General features: G+C 40.4%; 1 protein-coding gene across 1 annotated transcript in view; it reads right to left on the bottom strand.

The window, feature by feature from the left end:
- Positions 1-21,657, bottom strand: part of LOC139309923 (vomeronasal type-2 receptor 26-like) — a 72,933-nt gene that overhangs the window by 8,350 nt on the left and 42,926 nt on the right. The window contains exons 6-10 of the mRNA XM_070934105.1: positions 18,887-19,125; positions 13,566-13,576; positions 12,350-12,476; positions 4,966-4,975; positions 3,486-3,724 (exon numbers count right to left, since the gene is read on the bottom strand). Coding sequence (XP_070790206.1) covers positions 3,486-3,724; positions 4,966-4,975; positions 12,350-12,476; positions 13,566-13,576; positions 18,887-19,125 — 626 coding nt within the window. The remainder of the gene's footprint in view (positions 1-3,485; positions 3,725-4,965; positions 4,976-12,349; positions 12,477-13,565; positions 13,577-18,886; positions 19,126-21,657) is intronic.

The raw sequence follows: 21,657 nt of genomic DNA, 5'->3' as shown, positions 1-21,657 counted from the left end.
GGGTTTTAAGGGAACGACGGAAGGCATTGAGGTCATGGATTCTCCTTATCTCAGGGGGCAACTGATTCCAGAGGGTAGGAGCTCCCACCAAGAAGGCCCTCCCCCTGAGGGTCACCAGCCTACATTGTTTGGCTGATGGCACCCTGAGGAGGCCCTCTCTGTGGCAGCACACAGGTCGATGGGAGGTCATCGGTAGCAGCAGGCGGTCTCGCAGATAGCTAGGCCCTATGCCATGGAGCGCTTTAAAGGTGATAACCAACACCTTGAAGCGCACCCGGAAGACCACTGGGAGCCAGTGCAGCTCGTGCAGGAGCACTGTTACATGGGAGCGCCATGTTGTTCCCATCACTACCCGCGCTGCTGCATTCTGGACCAGCTGGAGCCTCCCGGTGCTCTTCAAGGGGAGTTTTGGTCACCACTCTATAAAAAAGATGTTGAGATTCTAGAAAAAGTGCAGAGAAGAGCAACTAAGATGAATTGGAGACTGGAGGCTAAAACATATGAAGAACGGTTGCATGGCTAGTCTAGTGAAGGACCAGTGCTGACATGATATCAGTCTTCCAATATTTGAGGAGTTACCACAGAGAGGAAGGGATTAAACTATTTTCCAGAGCACCCAAAGGGCAGACAAGGAATAATGGACAGAAACTGATCAAGGAGAGAGTCAACCTGGAAATAAGGAGAATTTTTTTGACAGTGAGAACAATCAACCAATGGAACAGCTTGCCTTCAGAAGTTGTGGGAGCTTCATTACTGGAAGCTTTCAAGAAGAGATTGAACTGCCATTTGTCAGAAATGGTGTAGGTTCTCCTGCTTGGTTCCTTCCAGCTCTGTTAATCTGTTATAATATGAGCCAACAATGTGTGGCAGCACATTGAGCCAACAATGTGTGGCAGCACATTGAGCCAACAATGTGTGGCAGCACATCAATAAAAAAGGAGATTCTAGGCTGCATTAATAGAGGGTGTTGTGGCCCCGCCCTCTGAGCCTATCTCATTGGAGGAAGAAAGCTCTGAACATGAGGAAGAGGAGTCAGCCAGGCCTCCCTCTCCAGGCTCCTCCCCTCTGGCACTGTCTCAGGTGCCGGCCAAGGGAGAGGAGATTAGCCAGGAGCCAGGTGTCTCAGATGAGAGCGAAGGAGAGCCGTCATTCCTGGATGCACGCCAACGAAGGTGTGATAAACGGTTGCAGCAGTTAAGGAGGCGTGCTAGGAATTAGAACTGAGTCACTGTACCACACCCCAGAGACTATATAAGAGAGGGTGGTGGCTGGTAAAACTCCGTGACGAACAAAAACTAACTTTGGCTAGTCACTTGAACAACGTCTGAAGCTGCCGAAAGGGATATTGTTTTGCTGGACTATTTGCAATGCATATGTAATTTTATGTTATCTGTTGCAGTAAAAGCTCTTGGCAGACGGTGATTATATTGCTGCCAAGTTTGAGATAACGACCTGTGTGCGTGCCAAGTACTTTCTTAACCCTCGGCTGTGTTTGTGTGTGTGTGTGTGGACGGGGACAGATCAAGAGGGATCAAATCAAGATCACATGAAGTTCTAGTAAAGTTCTTAGTAAAGGCTTTGGAAATACGTTACACAGACGTTTGCTGTTATTCTAGAGTGTTGGACATGGAAATTGAGCTCAGTCACAAGAGGGGAGATTCTGGTTGAATGAGATGAAAACCATCATAAACGGAAGAACAATTTTAGAGCTGATCCAGTGAACAAGAGAAGTTCAGTTACCCTTTCACTGATTGTTTTAATGCAAAGACCCAGCAGCCATCACTTATAGAAACTTTAACTGCGATTCCTGCAGACAGGAGGGGTTATGCTAGAAAGTCTCAGGGTCTCCTTCAAATCTATGAAATGTATTTATAAAGATAGGAGTTTATTTAAAATGCATACATATTTTATAAAATTAACACTGTTTAAGATCAATATATATATGTCATGGTACCCGCTCTTTCGAAAATTATCCACAAGTGATTGGATTGGTCAGACTTGTTGGCCACTTGAAGCACAAAATGGTTGAGATAGTTTCCTTTTCTCCTTTGTATTCCTTATCCAAAGAAAGTAAGTTTGATGGATCTTTGTCAGGACCCCATACCTGCCATGGCTGCAGCCTTTGAGTCCCCAGCTTCTCTTCTCCCTCTTTTCTTCTCCTCTTGGATATGGAGGAATATGCAGCATTCAAGGCATGGTCCAGAGTATTCATCAAAGTGTAAAGATGGTGGTTATATTGGTACCAGATCCAATTTCTTTCCACTTTGGTCTTCAGTGGAGATTTCTGAGTGCATCTTCTCCGGACTTTGACATAAATGATGTCTTCTGAAAAAGAACAGAGAAAAGATTGATCTCCGAACTGTGGTTGCACAAAGAGATCTGGTTCAAAGGAACTGTCCTTTGGCCTTTTTTTCAACTGGAAATTGTAGGCCCAAACACTATGGATATATTTCAGAAATATATGTCTTTTTATTTGCAAATCCCCAAGGACTGCAATTATCCAGACTTTCCCTTCAATGGGTTCTGGCAAACTTTTAAGTGTTGAATGGAAAAGATGAATTCTGTCCCAAACAGAAAAATATTGTACGATGTGAACAAAGACATTGACTTGTCTCCACTTGGAAATGGCAACCCTGAGGGGTCCTGTATGTCCAGCTGGTGAAATTTGTTCCGATATAACAGCACAAATTCCATTCCTGACCAGCATAGGACTCAATGTCCTCATGAAATTCTCTCCCTTCTCTGTGTCTGAAGCAAAGAGACCAATCAAGGTCCATCTGAAATGGAGGAGCAGTTGGACAATTCCTGGGTAGTGGAACCCTTCTTTGGGGAGCATCCGGTAAAAAAATGAGAATTGACTTTTATCACTCAGAGCCGCTGAAACAAGGTTAGAAGTGATCTGAAAAAGCAATGAACAATGCCGTCATTCTTTCAATAAATCCAACTTTTTCCTCATCAAGGTATTAGAATATTGTATTCCTGATTAGCTAATATTACAGACAGAATATTAGCAAGACCAGATAAAAAATACAAGAAAAGAAAGGAAGTAACTAAAAAAAAATCAGAATAAAGAATGCAAATGATATTTCTTGATTACTCCCTTTTTTTCTGAAATCAGACCCACATTTGCAAATTCAACTGAATTGTTTTCTTCAAATAAAAAGCCATATTTTATGTCAGATTTTTAAATTCTGTCCACAAAGGTTATATGTTGTTTTAATATAAGGATTTTGACCTTCTCTTTATTTTCACAGGTGTGCAGTAGAAGCCCCCAAAGCAATGGGGATGGTGTCATGAGATGATAGGGCTGCTTTGCTGCTTTTCCCCTCCCCAGTATCAATCCCATCCTTCACTAGACAATATACCTACACTGGCCGCAGAGGAAAGCAACTCTTGAATGCCCTAGAATGGATATGGTTGAATGTATTGCTTACCCATCCTACCGATTCACTCTTTTTACTAGATAGAGAGGCACACACACAAACCTGTGGGACTTTGTAGGTGTCTGCTAACGTTGACATCTGGATGGAGATATCCCTGACAGTTCCATCAATAAGAGCCAAAAGGTGGTCCTTCCTTCCACAGCTGTAGTTAGGAACATTGGCTTCTCCAGTGGAGAGCATGTCCATCAAGGCATCTGAAGTGCCAATAGTGTTCATATAGTTGTCATGGATGTCGTAGCCAAGTGTGAGATTTTGCAGGAGCTGGGAATTCTTATTGACCACTTGAATAGCGAAAATAAAGTGTAGGATTATAGACCGATCAGAAGATATGCTACTGTAAAAGAATGTTCATTTTTATCATCACCATTACCATCATCATTAATAGCAAAATATATTTTATATTTTTGATATATTTTTGCTTGACTAATCAAAATAAAGCATAGCATTTTTCAATGAGCCTTAGATAAACTCTTGTAAAAATGAACAAACAGCTGTAAATATGATCATGTCATTATCATCAACAGAACCAGCAATATACTTCTTTCCAATCTAAACCACTTTCTCTTTTGAAGCCTACAGAGTCTTAAGCCATTACTGACTCCAAACCCAGAGACAAATGATACTCACCCATCTCCATTCAATTTTAATGAATATTGGGAAGATGGAATTGATACAGTCCTCCACATGGGATAAGAATCGCAAATACACTATTCTTTGGGGCAGTACTAATTTTCATCTGCCCAATAATCAGGATTCAAAATAATTGAATAATTACAGTAAAACTGCCATAAAAGGAAGAGGATGTTTCAAAAGTGACCCAGAAACCAATTCTAAAAATAAGTTATCCTGTATTTCTATAAGGATCTGGAAGTAAATATCAATGAGTAGTTATATTTGAACTGAGCTGGGCAGGGGAAAACTACAAGAATCACTAATTTAAACAAAAGTCAGTATTCAAGTCATGAATTCAAGATTGAACAGGGAGAGGAAAATAATGTGGACTTGTTTCATATTATTTTTCTGTTCCATCTTTGGATTTGAATCTGTTCCTCAAAATAAGACAAAGAAAGCATGGAAATCTAAATGATTTAGGAAATTAGACAGGAGAGGTGCTGCCATATCTATCTGGAATAAGTGGAATAAGGAGGGAAAAAATGAGGTGTTAGAATTATAAATGAAGGGAATGCAACTCCATTATCCTGAATGACTTACGAGTTAGACTGACTAGAAGGAGCTGCATTGAAAGGGAACATTATAGGAGATATTTTTGTTCCACTGGTGATAACAGCAATGAGATGGTCTCCTGGTCTGTAATAGCTCCATGGTTTTTCTCCATCCTGGTGTTCCAGAGTCAGTGGACATTTCATTCTAAGCTTTCCAGAGATTGGCTGGGGCAGCAGTAGCATCAGAAGCAGAAGTAGGAGGTTCATAATTCATGGGGCTGAATCAATTCCCTTCCTTTTTCTAAACAAGAACAAAAAGAGTTGAAGAATTAACAGCCCTGAAGAATTAAGAGACAAACCAGGCTTCACCTGGAAAGGAGAGAAAAGTACATTTAACAGCATAGCCCCTGCCTGTCCTAAAATTCACATAACACAGTGTCACCTAAAGCATTTATCCTTTTCTGATGCAGGATACCCTCCACAGTGCTTCAGTCTGATGTTGACATCGAAGGCAGTCACTAGAGAAGTAGAAGAGACATCTCAAAGAGCAGGATGGTGATAATTACAGTGAGAAACAACTTTTCCCCTGGGGACCCTGAACTTATTCCTGATATACAGCATGTTAGTGAAAAAATACAGATATACCCCTGAGGGCAGTGTTCTTTAGTGGTTGTGGTCTTTCCTGTCCAGAAAATGATGCCAGAGGGAAATGCAGCATTTCAACACCTATGTTGTTGGCTTCTTCTATCCTTCAATATGGACTCTTTTCTCCAGAGACTGCTGAGTAACGTCACCCAGAACCAAGGAGTTTGGTGCCACTCTAGGTTGAGGACACTGAATATTTTTGGATTATATCATTGTATAAATATGAAGAAAGATATAGGGCTAATAGATCTTTTTTTCCCTTGACACCAATTGTTGTGACCTAGGCCCAAATGGTTATTACCAGACACAATCAGTCCTAAACAAATATATTTTATTGGAACAGCTGAGAATTACTTCATTCTCACCTTAGTCCAAATTAAATCCAAAACAAATTCTTCATAAACAGTCCTTCGGCCTTATCACCAACCTTTGTCTTCTTTGGCACCCTGCCAAAGGCTTTTCTTGGCAAAAGTTCAGAAGCAAGAGACGCTGACAAGAAACAAATGTAGCAATGTTGCTTTCCTACAAAGATCCCAAGAGCCGTTGCTGCCTTTTTTAAGACTTCTGGGAGGGGCCAAACATCTCCTGGCCATACTCCCGAGTCGTCCTTTTTGCTTTAGCTGCTTTTGCCTTCTGGCAGCTCTTCGCATGCATGCACTAGGAACAGGCTCCTCCTGTTCCTCTGCCTCTTTGCTATTCGCCTCTGGAGGCTCCGCAGTCCGCTCATCACTCCCAGATGGCCCTGGCCCCATCTCTGCCTCCAACGCAGAGCCCTTGTCTGGGCCTTCCCCTGACTCCAGGACTGGCCCATTTTCTTCCCCAGCCTCCTCACTGTCAACTCCACTGCCAGCTCTTCAGGCTGATGAATGACCACAACACCAATTCGGTGCCACACCCACCTAAAAGGGAGATGGATTCCCTTCTTCTGGTTATTGGGGATGTATTCCATGGTAGTGGAGCTCTTTGGCCTTCACATCTCTGAGGCTGTGTGTGATCCCCCTCCCAAGACTGCCAAGATCTTGAAAGAGGTGGTTGGGTATCCCCGTGTTCCTAATTTATCTCAGTCAGTTGTCAGAAAGATTCTTGTTTGGAGAGAAAGTAAATTGAGATGTACACCTTGACATAGAAGGGAGAACTGGGGGATTGAGTTAGAGGGGGAAGCAGGCCACCCTGATGGCGATACACAGAGGATGGGAATATCCTTGGGGACATCTGGTCTTTTTAAAAAAAAATCTATTCCCATTTTACAGATCTTATCTCAGTGCCTGACTACAAGAAGTTTTGTGATGCTGAATTCTGGCTGTTGTTTTGGATGATGCATAACAAGGCTGGTTTCACCCATGATATTTTCTGACCTATCTCAGGGAAGCCTGGTTGTGCCCAGAGAGGAGCAATCCCCATCTTGGTTGAATATGTGCCACCCCGGTTGTGGTTGTGCCCCAAGTTAGACCGCAGGGGAAAAGAGAAAGGGTGACTGCTGTCATCCATGGCTTGTCATGTGCTCTTAGGAGGCTGCATCAAGATCTCTTTTTTGTCTCATGGTGGTTGAAACGAAATATGGCAGTGGATGAATGAATATCAATCTGTTGCAAAGGAGAGGTTGCTTTTGCGGTCCTTTAAGTCCCTATTTGATTGGATCGTTTTGATGGAATTTTCTTTAACAAGTCTTTTTGAGATGCAAAGGAAAGGAGGTATAAGAATTCCATCCATTCAACCATTTTCCATTTAGAAATATGGACATCTGAATTTCCTTGACTCCTTCACATAACCAAAGTGGGCATAATTCATATCTTCCATCAAATACAAGGAACTATTATAATTCTCCCCACATCATTATGCTCATGTCTGTACATTTATTCCAGCTAATATAAACAAATGTACATTTGTTCAATAGGTAATATTTGAATGTTTTTCTTCTCCATTTCAATTTGTCACAGGTTCTTTTACATAAAGCTTTCTCCTTCCTAGGACATCTCTTTTCTTCTATTAAATCAGGAAGATTCGGAAGAATCCCAGGTTCTTCCCCTACCTGCTTCTACTCCATCCTTGTTTTAGCCTTAGACTGGGTGTTTTTAGCTACTCCCACAATCTTATCCTCCTTCTTGAATCCTTTTCTCTGAATCCAACTTTCAGTAAATGGAAAATATCTTCCAAGTTAAAAATAACTTCCACCTATTCCTTTCCCGGTGACTGTACTTTGGCTTTGACCATTGCAACCATCTCTGTCTGCCCAAACATTATGTAAGAGGTATGATGTTGCCTTTTTTAAAATAAATGAGGCCATATTAGTGTTGGTCTATTGCCAGTATCTACTAAGCCGCTCACAGCGATTCCATTAACTTTTGCTGAAATCGTATTTGTTTTGCCCTACTTCAGTCATTCTCTTTTTTTCCCTGGTTTCTACAGTGTACAAATGGCCACTTTCCCCATTGTTGCATTTTTCCTGTCTCTTTCTTTTGATTATCACCTAGGTTCAACTTGATACAACTTTTTTCCCATGGGATGGTTGCAGTATCAATTCTCAAGCTTCATCCAATGATTCTTGGAGATTTGAAAATGCCTCCAAACCTCTCAGCCTTTGAAGGATTAAAAATACAATTTTTGAAAGAATACTTAAATAACATGTCTCTGCACTTCTCTGCACTCTTTCAACATCTTTTTTACATTGTGGCAACCAAAACTGGATGCAGTATTCCAAGGTCAGGCCACACTTAAAACACTTGAGTGTCAAATGTCATTTCCAGCAAAGAGAAGAGACGGAACCCCCAGTCTCTTATATGGGCTGACACTCCTCCCAACGTTGCTGCAGCCAACTGTCACTGATCGGAATCTTTGTTCTGTTGCTAGGCAACTAACCTAACAGAACCTCCCTTCTGCTCTCCTTCCTCCATGAGAAGTCAACACTTCAAGAGCCAAAAGAAACAGCAAAGGGGACCAAGGAAAGCTTTGATTTGTCCCCTTATGGATATCACAGGATTTAGTTAGAACACCATTAACCATAAGTTCAGCCTTCTGACACTAAATTTCTTGAATAAAATTTTCAGCAAGGCTCATATCTTTCAGAACATTAAGCAAAAAAGGCCAATGCAAATGATCAAAGGCTTTCTCTACATCAAAGAAGAACTATGCGGTTTGTATTTTGTTATGTTGTTGTAAAAGTACTATGACAACCAACACAGTTCTCACATTGTCTTTTGTCATTTAATAAAAAGCCACATTGATCTTCATGAATAAACTCTTGGAAAATGTTTTTAGACTACCAGCTAAATTTTATCTGAACATTTTATCATATTTTATTCATAAGTGAATGGTGATTATAAACATGCAATCAGCATCTCCCTGTAGGCGATTCTCTACAACTCTGAGGAAGATGCATCCTGAGGGTCCCTCATGGCCCCTCTAGACCCTCCAGCCAAATTCTCCCCTGCAGCCACTGCTCCCACTTGCCCCAAAGGCTCCACTTGGGGAGAATCCAGGGGTGAAATGGTACCAGTTCGGCCAGTTTGCCTGAACCGATAGTAAAAAATGCTACTGGTTCGCTGAACTGGCAATGAAAAAATGTAAAAGAAAAGTTCCGAAGATCAGCTGAGTGACGCACAATCGTCGGAACTTTTTTTTTTTTTTTTTTTTACTTTTTAAGCATTTTTTTACCAGCAGTTCGGGCAAATAGGTAGTTAAAAAAATGCTTTAAAAAAGTGAAAAAAGGACGTTCAGATGATTGCATGAAACAGCTGCTATATTTCACATGACTGTAGTGTGAACAGTGAGCTTACAAAAAATAGAGAGCTAAAAGCTCCATTAATAAAAATGAATGTATTACCAAAAATATTATTTTTATTTCAAACTATACCAATAGAACTGGAGAAAAAATATTTTGAACAGTTGAAGAAAATAACGTGGAAATATGTGTGGCAAAGAAAGAGAGCAAGGATTAATATAAAAATGCTACAAGATGCAAGAATTAGAGGTGGGTTTGGCCTTCCGAATTGGGAATTGTATTATCAAGTGGCAGCGTTAACATGGATTAAAGAATGGATTTTATTAAGGAATACAAGATTATTGACATTGGAGGGTCATGATTTACAATTGGGTTGGCATGCCTTTTTATGGTACGGGAAACAAAGGATACATGGATATTTCCAAAGACATTATGTAAGAAATGATTTGTTATCAGTGTGGGAGAGAGTGAAAGAAAAATCTTATTTAAATATTCCAATGTGGCTTTCTACAATAGAAGCAGTGACATACCCAAATATTGTGTACATGGGGAATATTGTTAGATATAAAGACATTCTGACAGATCGGGGAGAGCTGAAACACAAACAAGAACTAGAGAGTCAAGGGATCGAGATAGATTGGTATACAAGATTGCAAATACAATCAAGATATGAAGCAGATCATAGACAATATGACTTTAACTTAGGGAAATCAGAACTGGATGAAATATTGACAGGAACAAATGAGAAAATGATTAAGAAACTATATAATTATTTATTGTGTATTAGACTAGAAACTGAAGAAGTAAAAGAAACAATGATAGCATGGACAAAGAATTTTGGATACACCATAGAATTGGATAAATGGCAACAACTTTGGGAAAGAAATGATAAATTAGCAATGGCAACAGCCTATAAAGAAAACCTATATAAAATGTTTTATAGATGGCATATGCCACCAGAAAGATTAGCTAAGATGTTTCAAGATAAATCAGCTAATTGTTGGAAATGTCACCACTTGCCGGGATCATGCTACCATATGTGGTGGTTGTGTAAAGAAGCAAAACAATATTGGGAGAAAATACAAACATGGTTAGAGGGAATGTTGCAGCAACATATACAGTTGAAACCAGAAATATTCTTATTGGGAATTTTACCAGAGAATTATAGTAAAGAAGATACATTTAATTTAATTTAATTTAATGTATCAAATTTCTATGCCGCCCAACTCCCAAGGGACTCTGGGTGGCTTACAGCAAAAAAAATAATACACCAAAGAACATACATATTTGATTATTCATATAATAACAGCGGCTAGAATTGTATTTGCACAAAACTGGAAAGCACATAAAATCCTGTTGGAAGGAGAGTCTTATTTCTGAGCTTGTTCATTCCTGGATGTATGACAAATTCTATTACTAATTGGTTTTTTTTACTAATTGAGGATTATGTTGGAATTTAATGTCATTAACATTATACTCTTCATATGTTTATTTCCTTCAGTTTTAAATAGCCTTAATTGTCACATTGATTCAAAGGAAGAATACAAAACACCAATAACTGCAATGAAAAAAATAAATGTGATAAGCCTAAGAAACAATTTCACTGTCATTTTTCTCCTTTTATCATGAGATGTTCCTTAGTGTTTAGATCTGGCCTCAGAATAATAATGTAGCACTTTGGGAAAAAGATGCAGCCCAGCAGTCCAGCACTGGAGGCCAAGATGGAGAAGACCTGAACAATCACCATGGACTTTCCTTTGGTGCTCAGGTAGGTGGGCAAGAAGGAGATCCAAACACTGCAGAAGACCAGCATGCTGAAGGTGATCAGCTTGGCTTCATTGAAGGCCCCAGGGAGATTCCTGGCCAGGAAAGCTACAGTGAAGCAAATGGCAGCTAGGAAACACATATAGCCAAGGCCAACATAAAACATGGTGACAGAGCCTTCATTGCATTGAAGGATGATAGCTCCATGCTGGGAATTTAAGTCAGAGTCAGGGAATGGAGGAGAAATCCCCAGCCATAAGGCACAGACAAAAATTTGGCCAGCAGAACCAGAAAGGATGATGGCATTGGCCAAGCTCTTCCCCAACCATCTTCTCACTTTGTTCCCTGGTTTTGAGGCTAAGAATGCCAGCACCACCGTGATTGTTTTGGCCAACACAGATGACACAGCTATTGAGAAGACAATGCTGAACACTGTTTGTCGGAGAAGACAGGTGGCTTTCCTTGGTCGTCCAATGAAGAAAAAGGAGGACAAGAAGCAAAGCAAGAGGGAGACCAGGAGGATGTAGGAGAGGTCCCGGTTGTTGGCTTTGACAATGGGAGTTTCTAGGTATTTAAGGAATATGATTAAAATGAATCCTGTGAATAGGAACAAGAGTAGGGCAATGGACACCAGGATGATGCCCAGATGTTCTTCATAGGAGATGAAGCTTATTCTTTTCGGGATACATTGGACTCTGGTCTCAGTTGGATATTGATCATCTGGGCACTTGGTGCATTTTTCAGTATCTGAGAAAACAGAAAGTAATATTTCTTTTCTTTTCACCTTTCAAGAAAGATCTTCTTTGGATGTCAGATGATACTGACCAACCATGGCAGGTGCCAATATTGAAAAACCCAAAGGGGCAGGTTGACAATACTAACTGTGACTGTAGGATCATCCCACAAACTTTATATCATGTTATGATGGAATGCCCCCTAAGAAGGTTCTCTGGATCTCTGCTTGAAATACATCATCTCAAGGGCATTGCTGCCCAATGGCTAAATGGTCCACATATCCAGCAATAGGTTTAGCCACTCTAGTAACTGTTCATACATAATTTAATTTTATTCATAATTGTACCCATCATTCCTATTATGCATTTTTTAAATAATTTACTGCTCTGGTGTTTTATAGTTTGATGGACACTTTATATGCTCTTTCTGCTAACTTTATGTATTAATGCTATATTCTGCTCCAGCATATGAAAGAAATACAATTGCATAGTTGGTTCTCTTTTTTCCCTGATTTCTGTTTAGATTGGTTTCCTTTTAATACCAATATGGAAATATAGCTTTCCTATTAGAACCACAACTATATCCCTTTTTTGTTGCTATTGTAATTATTTGTATTTCATTATTTAGAGGACATCTCCATACTGGCAAAAAAATAGAAATTTCCTCTGGTGCACATTGTCTTGTATGATCCACCATGGTCTTCTATCTCTTCCTGCCTCATCCCTCCAAATCTTTTTCTTATTCCTCCCTTTAGGGAATAAATTGGGCACCTTGAAAATTGAGAACCACAAAATTGTTAACCTTAGATGTCTCTTTTAAAATGCACATTGATCAAAATGCTCTGGATGAATCTAGTAGCCTTTTTTTTTGGTGTCACTCACCTTCCTGAGTGGAGATGGTTCCCTCTGGACAAGGAACACAGTCATAGCAGCAAACTGGCTCTCCTTTTCAAGCTTGCTTGAAAAATCCAGGATGACAATTTTCCACACATTTGGACTGAGGCAGAGACTAAGAAGAAAAACAAGGAATGACAAATGAAATATGTTAGGACACAAAATAGCCATACATCCTAAAGAATTATTACCTAGCATCCCACATAGGACATGGCTGAATCAATTTGAAACAATGGTCTATAGCAGTGGTCCCCAACCCCCGGTCCGCGGACCGGTGCCGGGCCGTGGAGTACCTGGCACCGGGCCGCGCAGCGGCCGGGGGACAGGAACGCTGCAGCGCAAAGGCTCCTGGGCCGTGCGCAATGGGCCTGCGCAAAAGCTCCTGGGCCGTGCCCCCACCCCTGCGCGCGCTCAGCGGGCCGCGGCGATAAAAAGGTTGGGGACCACTGGTCTATAGTATAGCATCTGAAGGATACCTTGCCAATTATACTGCAGCATCCCAAGCCATTTAAGAAAACTATAAGGGTTCTATTCCACTAGTGGAATTCATTTTTTTTTACTAATGGTTCTGTGGGCGTGACTTGGTGGACATGGTGTGACTTGGTGAGCGTGGCTTGGTGGGCGTGGCAGGGGAAGGATACTGCAAAATCTCCATTCCCACCCCACTCTGGGGCCGGCCAGAGGTGGTATTTGCCGGTTCTCAGAACTACTCAAAATTTCTGCTACTGGTTCTCCAGAACCTGTCAGAACCTGCTGAATTTCACCCCTGTTCTATTCCCCACATTCAATTCTCACTGTATTGGTGAATAGGCTTAGCCACTTGAAAAGTGTCTCAAGGCATTGAAAAACAGAGAAAAGTCACCAATGTTTCACACACCTTATTGAGCAACTTTAGCTGTGAAAGAGCATCTTGATTGATAATAAGTCTCTGTCTTTCAAAACTCCCCAGTTGTTTTCTAATGGGATCCTCCCTGGAGAGAACTATCAAGCTTATGATGTTCAGATCTGCTGCCACATCACCATTTTGGTCCAAGTACAGTTTCATGTGGGAAAGATTGCAAAACTCATTCTTCTTCAGAAATGGATGGAACTAGAAGAGAAATATCCAGGAATGTTAAAAGCAGAAACCTTGGTTTTTCCATCCCACATTATTATTATTATTATTATTTTCAGATTTGAGTCTTTCTGCTACTTTCTGTCTCACTTGCAAGTATCCTGAGTTGGGAGAACAAGTGTTATCACTGTCCTCAAAAGGGAAAAAAAGAAAGGTTCAGCAAAAAAAAAAAAAGAAAAAAAAAAGTGCCTCGAGCCCACTGTAACAACATAGCCAAAAAGGCACTAAGAGTTGTTAACCTAATCTTGCATAGCTTCTTTTCTGGTAATTTTGTACTATTAACTAGAGCATACAAAACATTTGCTAGACCAATTCTTGAATACAGCTCATCTGTCTGGAACCCGCATTGCATATCGGACATAAATATAACCGAGAGAGTCCAGAGATATTTTATGAGAAGAGTCTTCCATTCCTCTACCACAATAAAATACCTTAAGCCACCAGACTTCAAATTTTGGGCTTAGACAATTTAGAACTACGGCAACTTCAGTCTGACCTAAGTGTAGTACTTAAATTATCTGCCACAATGTTCTTCCTGTCAATGACTACTTCAGCTTCAACCAAAACAATACACGAGCAAATAATAGATACAAACTCAAAGTAAACCATTCCAAACTTGATTGCAGAAAACATGACTTCAGTAACAGAGTGGTCGATGCCTGGAATGCACTACCTAACTCTGTAGTTTCTTCCCCAAACCCCCAAAACTTTAACCTTAAACAGTCTACTGTTGACCTCTCCCCATTCCTCAGAGGTATGTAAGGGGCATGCATAAGTGCACCAGCGTGCCTACCGTCTCTGTCCTAATATTCCTTTTTACTTACTCTTTTCATGTATTCAAATGATGTTTATCCTTTTACCTGTTATCTTATATATATGCTTGACAAATAAAATAAATAAAAATAAATAAAATTTGTCAATCATATAGTTGGCAGTAATAGCCAACACCCAGAGAACAAGCTCAAGGTCCAAAAGGATCTTGACAGATTTGAACACTGAGCCCTATCTAACAAAATGAATGTAGATAAAAGTAAAGTTTTACATGTAGGCAAGAAAAACCAAATGTATAGGTACAGACTAGGTGAAACTTGACTTAATGTCAGTAAGTGTGAAAAAGATCTTGGAGTCTTAGTGGAGAATCACTTAAATGGCTGAAGGGCTATTGTGGCCAAAAAAACTTTGGATTCCTGGACCATGGTCTGCACTACCTCCATGATGGGTTTTTGGCAAGGGATGGGCTGCACCTCCCAAAGACTAGGAAGAATATTTTCAGAAAATGGCTGGTTCATCTTATCAGGAGGGCTTTAAACTAAAATTGAGGGGGGAGGGTGACCAATCTTTAGGATCTCCAGGACCTAATTCCAAGCAAAACCCCTTAGAAAGCAAGTTAAATAATGAGGTAAGGAGGGATGGGAAGGAAGACAAACTCAAACACCAAATAGGACACATAGGAAGCATACCCAGATTCAGACATAAAGATCTCAAGTGCCTATATACAAACGCACAACATTTGGGGAACAAACAGAGGGAACCTGAATTATTAATACATGAAGGTAGATAAGATATAGTTGGCATTACAGAAATGTGATGGGATGAAACCCATGACGGGAACATAGTAATAGAAGGATACAAACTGGTCAAAAAAACCAGATCCCATAAAAGAGGAGTGGAGTTGCACTGTATGTAAAGGACTGCTATCCTGCTACAGAAATGCACAAAACCAAAGGAAAAAAACCTCTTAGAATGCATATGAGTCAATATAATAGAAAAAAAAAGAATGACATTGCCACAGGTGTATACTACAGGCCACCCAACCAAGGAGAAAAAACAGTAACCTAGATTCTGTCTTAGACCCAGACTCTTTAATAGCTTCATAAATGACTTAGATGAGGGGATAGAAGGGGAATTTACCAAATTTGTGGATGATACTGGCAGGAATAGCTAACACCTTAGGAGATAGGCTCAAGATCCAGAAGGATCTTGACAGACTTGAACACTGGGGCCTATCTAACAAAATGAAATTCAATGTAGAGAAAAGTAAAGTCTTAGGCAAGAAAAACCAAAAGAAGACATATAGACTGAGTGAAACCAGGCTTAGTGAGTGCGCCTAGATACACCCACATTACACCAATTCTCCACGAGCTGCACTGGCTCCCTATTGGTCTCTGGGTGCAATTCAAGGTGTTGGTCATTACCTTGAAAGCCCTATATAGCTCAGGGTCAGGCTATCTTAGAGACCGCCTTCTACCACATAGCTCCCAGTGACAGGTAAGATCCCACAGAGTCGGTCTCCTCCGGGTCCAGTCAGCTAAACAATGTTGGCTGGCGGGCCCATGGGGGAGGGCCTTCTCTGTGGCTTCCCCAGATCTCTGGAACCAATTACCTCCTGAGGTCCAGACCCACCCTATTGGCCTTCCGTAAAGCAGTGAAAACCTGGCTCTTCCGGCAGGCCTGGTGCCGTTGATCTTGTTATAATGATCTTGCAAGACCCGACCACGAATTGGAGTGCATGTGTTTTAATGTTTTTAAAGTTTTAATGTTTTAATGTTTTCTTTTAACTTTTTTTATGGGATTGTTCGCATAATTGTTTTATGCTTTGTTGTAAGCCACCCAGAGTCCCTTGGGAGTTGGGCGGCATAGAAATGCGACAAAATAAATAAATAAATAAATAAATAAATAAATAAATAAATAAATAAATAAATAAATAAATAAATAAATAAATAAATAAATAATAGCAGTAATGGTGAGAGGGATCTTGGAGTCTTAGTGGACAACTAGTTAAATATGAGTGAGCAGTATGCGGCGGCAACCAAAAAACCCAATGTAATCCTAAATTGCATTAACAGAGGGTACAATCAAGATCAAGTATTAATACCACTCTATAAAGCCTTAGTAAGACCACACCTAGAATATTGTATCCAGTTTTGGTCACCACTCTATAAAAAAGATGTTGAGACTCTAGAAAAAGTGCAGAGAAGAGCAACTAAGATGAATTGGGGACTGGAGGCTAAAACATATGAAGAACGGTTGCATGGCTAGTCTAGTGAAGGACCAATGGTGACATATAAGTCTTCCAATATTTGAGGAGTTACCACAGAGAGGAAGGGATCAAACTATTTTCCAGGGCACCCAAAGGGCAGACAAGGAATAATGGATGGGAACTGATCAAGGAGAAATTCAACCTGGAAATAAGGAGAATTTTTTTGACAGTGAGAACAATCAACCAATGGAACAGCTTGCCTTCAGAAGTTGTGGGTACTTCATTACTGGAAGCTTTCAAGAAGAGATTGAACTGCCATTTGTCAGAAATGGTATAGGTTCTCCTGCTTGGGCAGGGGATTTGAATAGATGACCTATAAGGTTCCTTCCAACTCTCTTAATCTGTTATAATATGAGCCAACAATGTGTGGCAGCACATCAATAAAAAAGGAGATTCTAGGCTGCATTAATAGAGGGATCAAATCAAGATCACATGAAGTTCTAGTAAAGATCTTATTAAAGGCTTTGGAAATACGTTACACAGACGTTTGCTGTTATTCTAGAGTGTTGGACATGGAAATTGAGCTCAGTCACAAGAGGGGAGATTCTGGTTGAATGAGATGAAAAGCGTCGTAAACAGAAGAACAATTTTAGAGCTGATTCAGTGAATAAGAAAAGTTCAGTTAAACTTTCACTGATTGTTTTAATACAAAGACCCAGCAGCCTTCACTTATAGAAACTTTAACTGTGATTCTTGCAGACAGGAGGGGTTATGCTAGAAAGTCTCAGGGTCTCCTTCAAATCTATGAAATATATTCAAAAAGATAGGAGTTTATTTAATATGCAACATATTTTATAAAATCAACACTGTTTAAGATCAAAATATATATATCATGGTACCCGCTCTTTCGAAAATTATCCACAAGTGATTAGATGGACCAAACCTGTTGGCCTTTTGAAGCACAAAAAGGTTGAGATAGTTTCCTTTTCCCCTTTGTATTTCTTATCCAAAGAAAGTAACTTTGATGGATCTTTGTCAGGACCCCATACCTGCCATGGCTGCAGCCTCTGAGTCCCCAGCCTCTCTTCTCCCTCTTTTCTTCTCTTGTTGGATATGGAGGAATACGCAGCACTCAAGGCATGGGCCAGAGTATTCATCAAAGAGTAAATATGGTAGTTAAATTGGTTCCAGATTCTATTTCTTTCCACTTTGGTCTTCAGTGGAGATTTCTGAGTGCATCTTCTCCGGCCTTTGACATAAATGATGTCTTCTGAAAAAGAACAGAGAAAAGATTGATCTCCAAACTGTGGTTGCACAGAGAGATCTGGTTCAAAGGAACTGTCCTTTGGCCTTTTTTTCAACTGGAAATTGTAGGCCCAAACACTATGGACATATTTCAGAAATATATGTCTTTTTATTTGCAATTCCCCAAGGCCTGCAATTATCCAGACTTTCCCTTCAGTGGGTTCTGGCAAACTTTTAAGTGTTGAATGGAAAAGATGAATTCTGTCCCAAACAGAAAAATATTCTACGATGTGAACAAAGACATTGACTTGTCTCCACTTGGAAATGACATCCCTGAGGGGTCCTGTATGTCCAGTTGGTGAAAATTGTTCTGATATAACAACACAAATTCCATTCCTGACAAGCAAAGGAGTCAATGTCCTCATGGAATTCTCTCCATTCTCTGTGTCTGAAGCAAAGAGACCAATCAAGGTCCATCTGAAATGGAGGAGCAGTTGGACAATTCCTGGGTAATGGAACCCTTTTTGGGGAAGCATCAGGTAAAAAAATGAGAATTGACTTTTATCACTCAGAGCCGCTGAAACACTATTATAACTGATCTGAAAAAGCAATGAACAATGCTGTCATTCTTTCAATAAATCCAACCTTCTTCTCATAAAAGTATTAGAATATTGTATTCTTGATTAGCTAATAATACAGACAGAATATTAGGAAGATAAAAAATACAATAACAGAAACGAAGTAATAAAAAGATCAGAATAAAGAATGCAAATCATATTTCTTTATCACTCCCTTTTTTTCTGAAATCAGACCCACATTTGAAAATTCAGTTGAATTGTTTTGTTCAAATAAAGAGGCATATTTTATGTAAGTTTTAAATTCTGTCCACAGATGTTATGTGTGGTTGTTTTAATATAAGGATTTTGATTTTGACGCAGACCTTCTCCTTTCACAAGTGTGCAGTAGAAGCCCCCAAAGCAATGGGGATGGTGTCATGAGATGATAGGGCTGCTTTGCTGCTTTTCCCCTCCCCAGTATCAATCCCATCCATCACTAGACAATATACCTACACTGGCCACGGAGGAAAGCAACTCTTGAATGCCCTAGAATGGATATGGTTGAATTTATTGCTTACCCATCCTACCGATTCACTCTTTTTACTAGATAGAAAGGCACACACACAAACCTGTGGGACTTTGTAGGTGTCTGCTAATGTTGACATCTGGATGGAGATGTCCCTGTCAGCTGCATCAATAAGAGCCAAAAGGTTGTCCTTCCTTCCACAGCTGTAGTTGGGAACATTGGCTTCTCCAGTGGAGAGCATGTCCAGCAAGGCATCTGAAGTGCCAATAGTGTTCAGATAGTTGTCATGGATGTTGTAGCCAAATGTGAGATTTTGTAGGAGTTGGGAATTCTTATTGACCACTTGAATAGTGAAAATAAAGCGTAGGATTTTAGACCGATCAGAAGATATGCTACTGTAAAAGAATGTTCATTTTTATCATCATTAATAGCAAAATATATTTTATATTTTTGAGATATTTTTGCTTGACTAATCAAAATAAAGCATAACATTTTTCAATGAGCATTACATAAACTCTTACAAACTGCTGTAAATATGATCATGTTATTATCATCATCAACAGAACTAACAAAATACTTCTTTTCAGTCTAAGCCACTTAGTCTTTTTTTGTTATGAGTAGATGTATTTGAACTGAGCTGGGCAGGGAGAAACTACAAGAATCACTAATTTAAACAAAAATCAGCATTCAAGTCATGAATTCAGAATTGAACAGGGAGAGGAAAATAATGTGGACAAAGAAAGCATGGAAATCAAAATGATTTAGGAAATTAGACAGGAGAGGTGCTGCCATATCCATCTGGAATAAGTGGAATAAGGAAGAAAAATGAGGTGTTAGAATTATAAATGAAGGGAATGCAACTCCATTATCCTGAATGACTTACGAGTTAGACTGACTAGAAGGAGCTGCATTGAAAGGGAACATTATAGGAGATATTTTTGTTCCAGTGGTGGTAACAGCAATGAGATGGTCTCCTGGTCTGTAATAGCTCCATGGTTTTTCTCCATCCTGGTGTTCCAGAGTCAGTGGACATTTCATTCTAAGCTTCCCAGAGATTGGCTGGGGCAGCAGTAGCATCAGAAGCAGAAGTAGGAGGTTCATAATTCATGGGGCTGAATCAATTCCCTTCCTGTTTCTAAACAAGAACAAAAAGAGTTGAAGAATTAAAAGCCCTGAAGAATTAAGAGAGAAACCAGGCTTCACCTGGAAAGGAGAGAAAAGGACATTTAACAGCATAGCCCCTGCCTGTCCTAAAATTCACATAACACAAAGTGCGACCAAAAGCATTTATCCTTTTCTGATGCCCTCCACACTGCTTCAGTCTGATGATTACATCATAGGCAGTCACTAGAGAAGTAGAAGGAGACATCTCAAAGAGCAGGATGGTGATACTTACAGTGAGAAGCAACTTTTCCTCTGGGGATCCTGAATTTATTCCTGATGTACAGCATGTTAGTGAAAAATTACAGATACAGTATACCCCTGAGGGCAGAGGTCCGTGGTAATTATGATCTGTCCTGTTAGGATATGTCTAAAAAATGACTCTTTTCTCGAGAGACTGCTGAGTAAGGTCACCCAGAACCATGGAGTTTGGTGCCACTCTAAGTTGAGGACACTGAATATTTTTGGATTATATCATTGTATAAATATGAAGAAAGATATAGGGCTAATAGATCTTTTTTCCCCTTGACAGCAATTGTTGTGACCTAGGCCCAAATGGTCCAGACACAATCAGTCCTAAACAAACATATTTTATTGGATCAGCTGAGAATTACTTCATTCTCAGCTTAGTCCAAATTATATCCAAAACAAATTCTCCATAAACAGTCCTTTGACCTTATCAGCAACCTTTGTCTTCTTTGGCACCCTGCCAAAGGCTTTTCTTGGCAAAAGTTCAGAAGCAAGAGATGCTGACAAGAAACAAATGTAGCAATGTTGCTTTCCTACAAAGATCCCAAGAGCCGTTGCTCCTCTTTTAAGCCTTCTGGTAGGGGCCAATCATCTCCTGGCCTTACTCCCGAGTCGTCCTTTTGCTTTAGCTGCTCTTGCCTTCTGGCAGCTCTTCGCGTGCATGCACTAGGAACAGGCTCCTCCTGTTCCTCTGCTTCTCTGCTATTTGCCTCTGGAGGCTCCGAAGTCCGCTCATCACTCCCAGATGGCCCTGGCCCCATCTCTGCCTCCAACACAGAGCCCTCAGCAGGGCCTTCCCCTGATGCAAGGACTGGCCCATTGTTCTCCCCAGCCTCTTCACTGTCCAACTCCACTGCCAGCTCCACATGCTGCTGGCAGATCACATCACCATTCGGTGCCACACCCACCTAAAAACTGGTTTGAAGAGAAATGGATTCCCTTCTTCTGGTTGTGTGGATGTATTCCATGGTAGTGGAGCTTTTTGGCCTTCACATCTCTGAGGCTATGTGTAATCCCCCTCCCAAGACTGCCAAGATCTTGAAAGAGGTTGTTGGGTATCCCTGTGTTCCTAGTTTATCTCAGTCAGTTGTCAGAAAGATTCTTGTTTGGAGATGTTCACCTTGACATAGAAGGGAGAACTGGGGGATTTAGTTAGAGGGGGCAGCAGGCCACCCTGATGGTGATACAAAGAGGATGGGCCATCCTTGGGGACATCTGTTTTTTTTTTTTTTAATCTATTCCCATTTTACAGATCTTGACTTCTTATCTCAGTGTCTTTCTACAAGAAGTTTTGTGATACTGAATTCTGGTTGTTGTTTTTGGATGATGGATAACAAGGCTGGTTTCACCCATCATATTTTCTGACATGTCTCAGGGATGCCTGGTTGTGCCCAGAGAGGAGTAATCCAGGGGTGAAATGCTCCCGGTTTGGACCGGTTCGGACAAGTAGGTAGCGATGATGGC

The sequence above is a fragment of the Pituophis catenifer genome, unplaced genomic scaffold (genome assembly GCF_029215685.1).
Source record: "Pituophis catenifer annectens isolate HBS135680 unplaced genomic scaffold, rPitCat1.0.hap2 SCAF_2, whole genome shotgun sequence".
Classification (NCBI taxonomy): Eukaryota; Metazoa; Chordata; class Lepidosauria; order Squamata; family Colubridae; genus Pituophis; species Pituophis catenifer.
The sequence above is the reverse complement of the archived record's forward strand: the minus strand, read 5'-3'. Positions and strand labels throughout refer to the sequence as shown.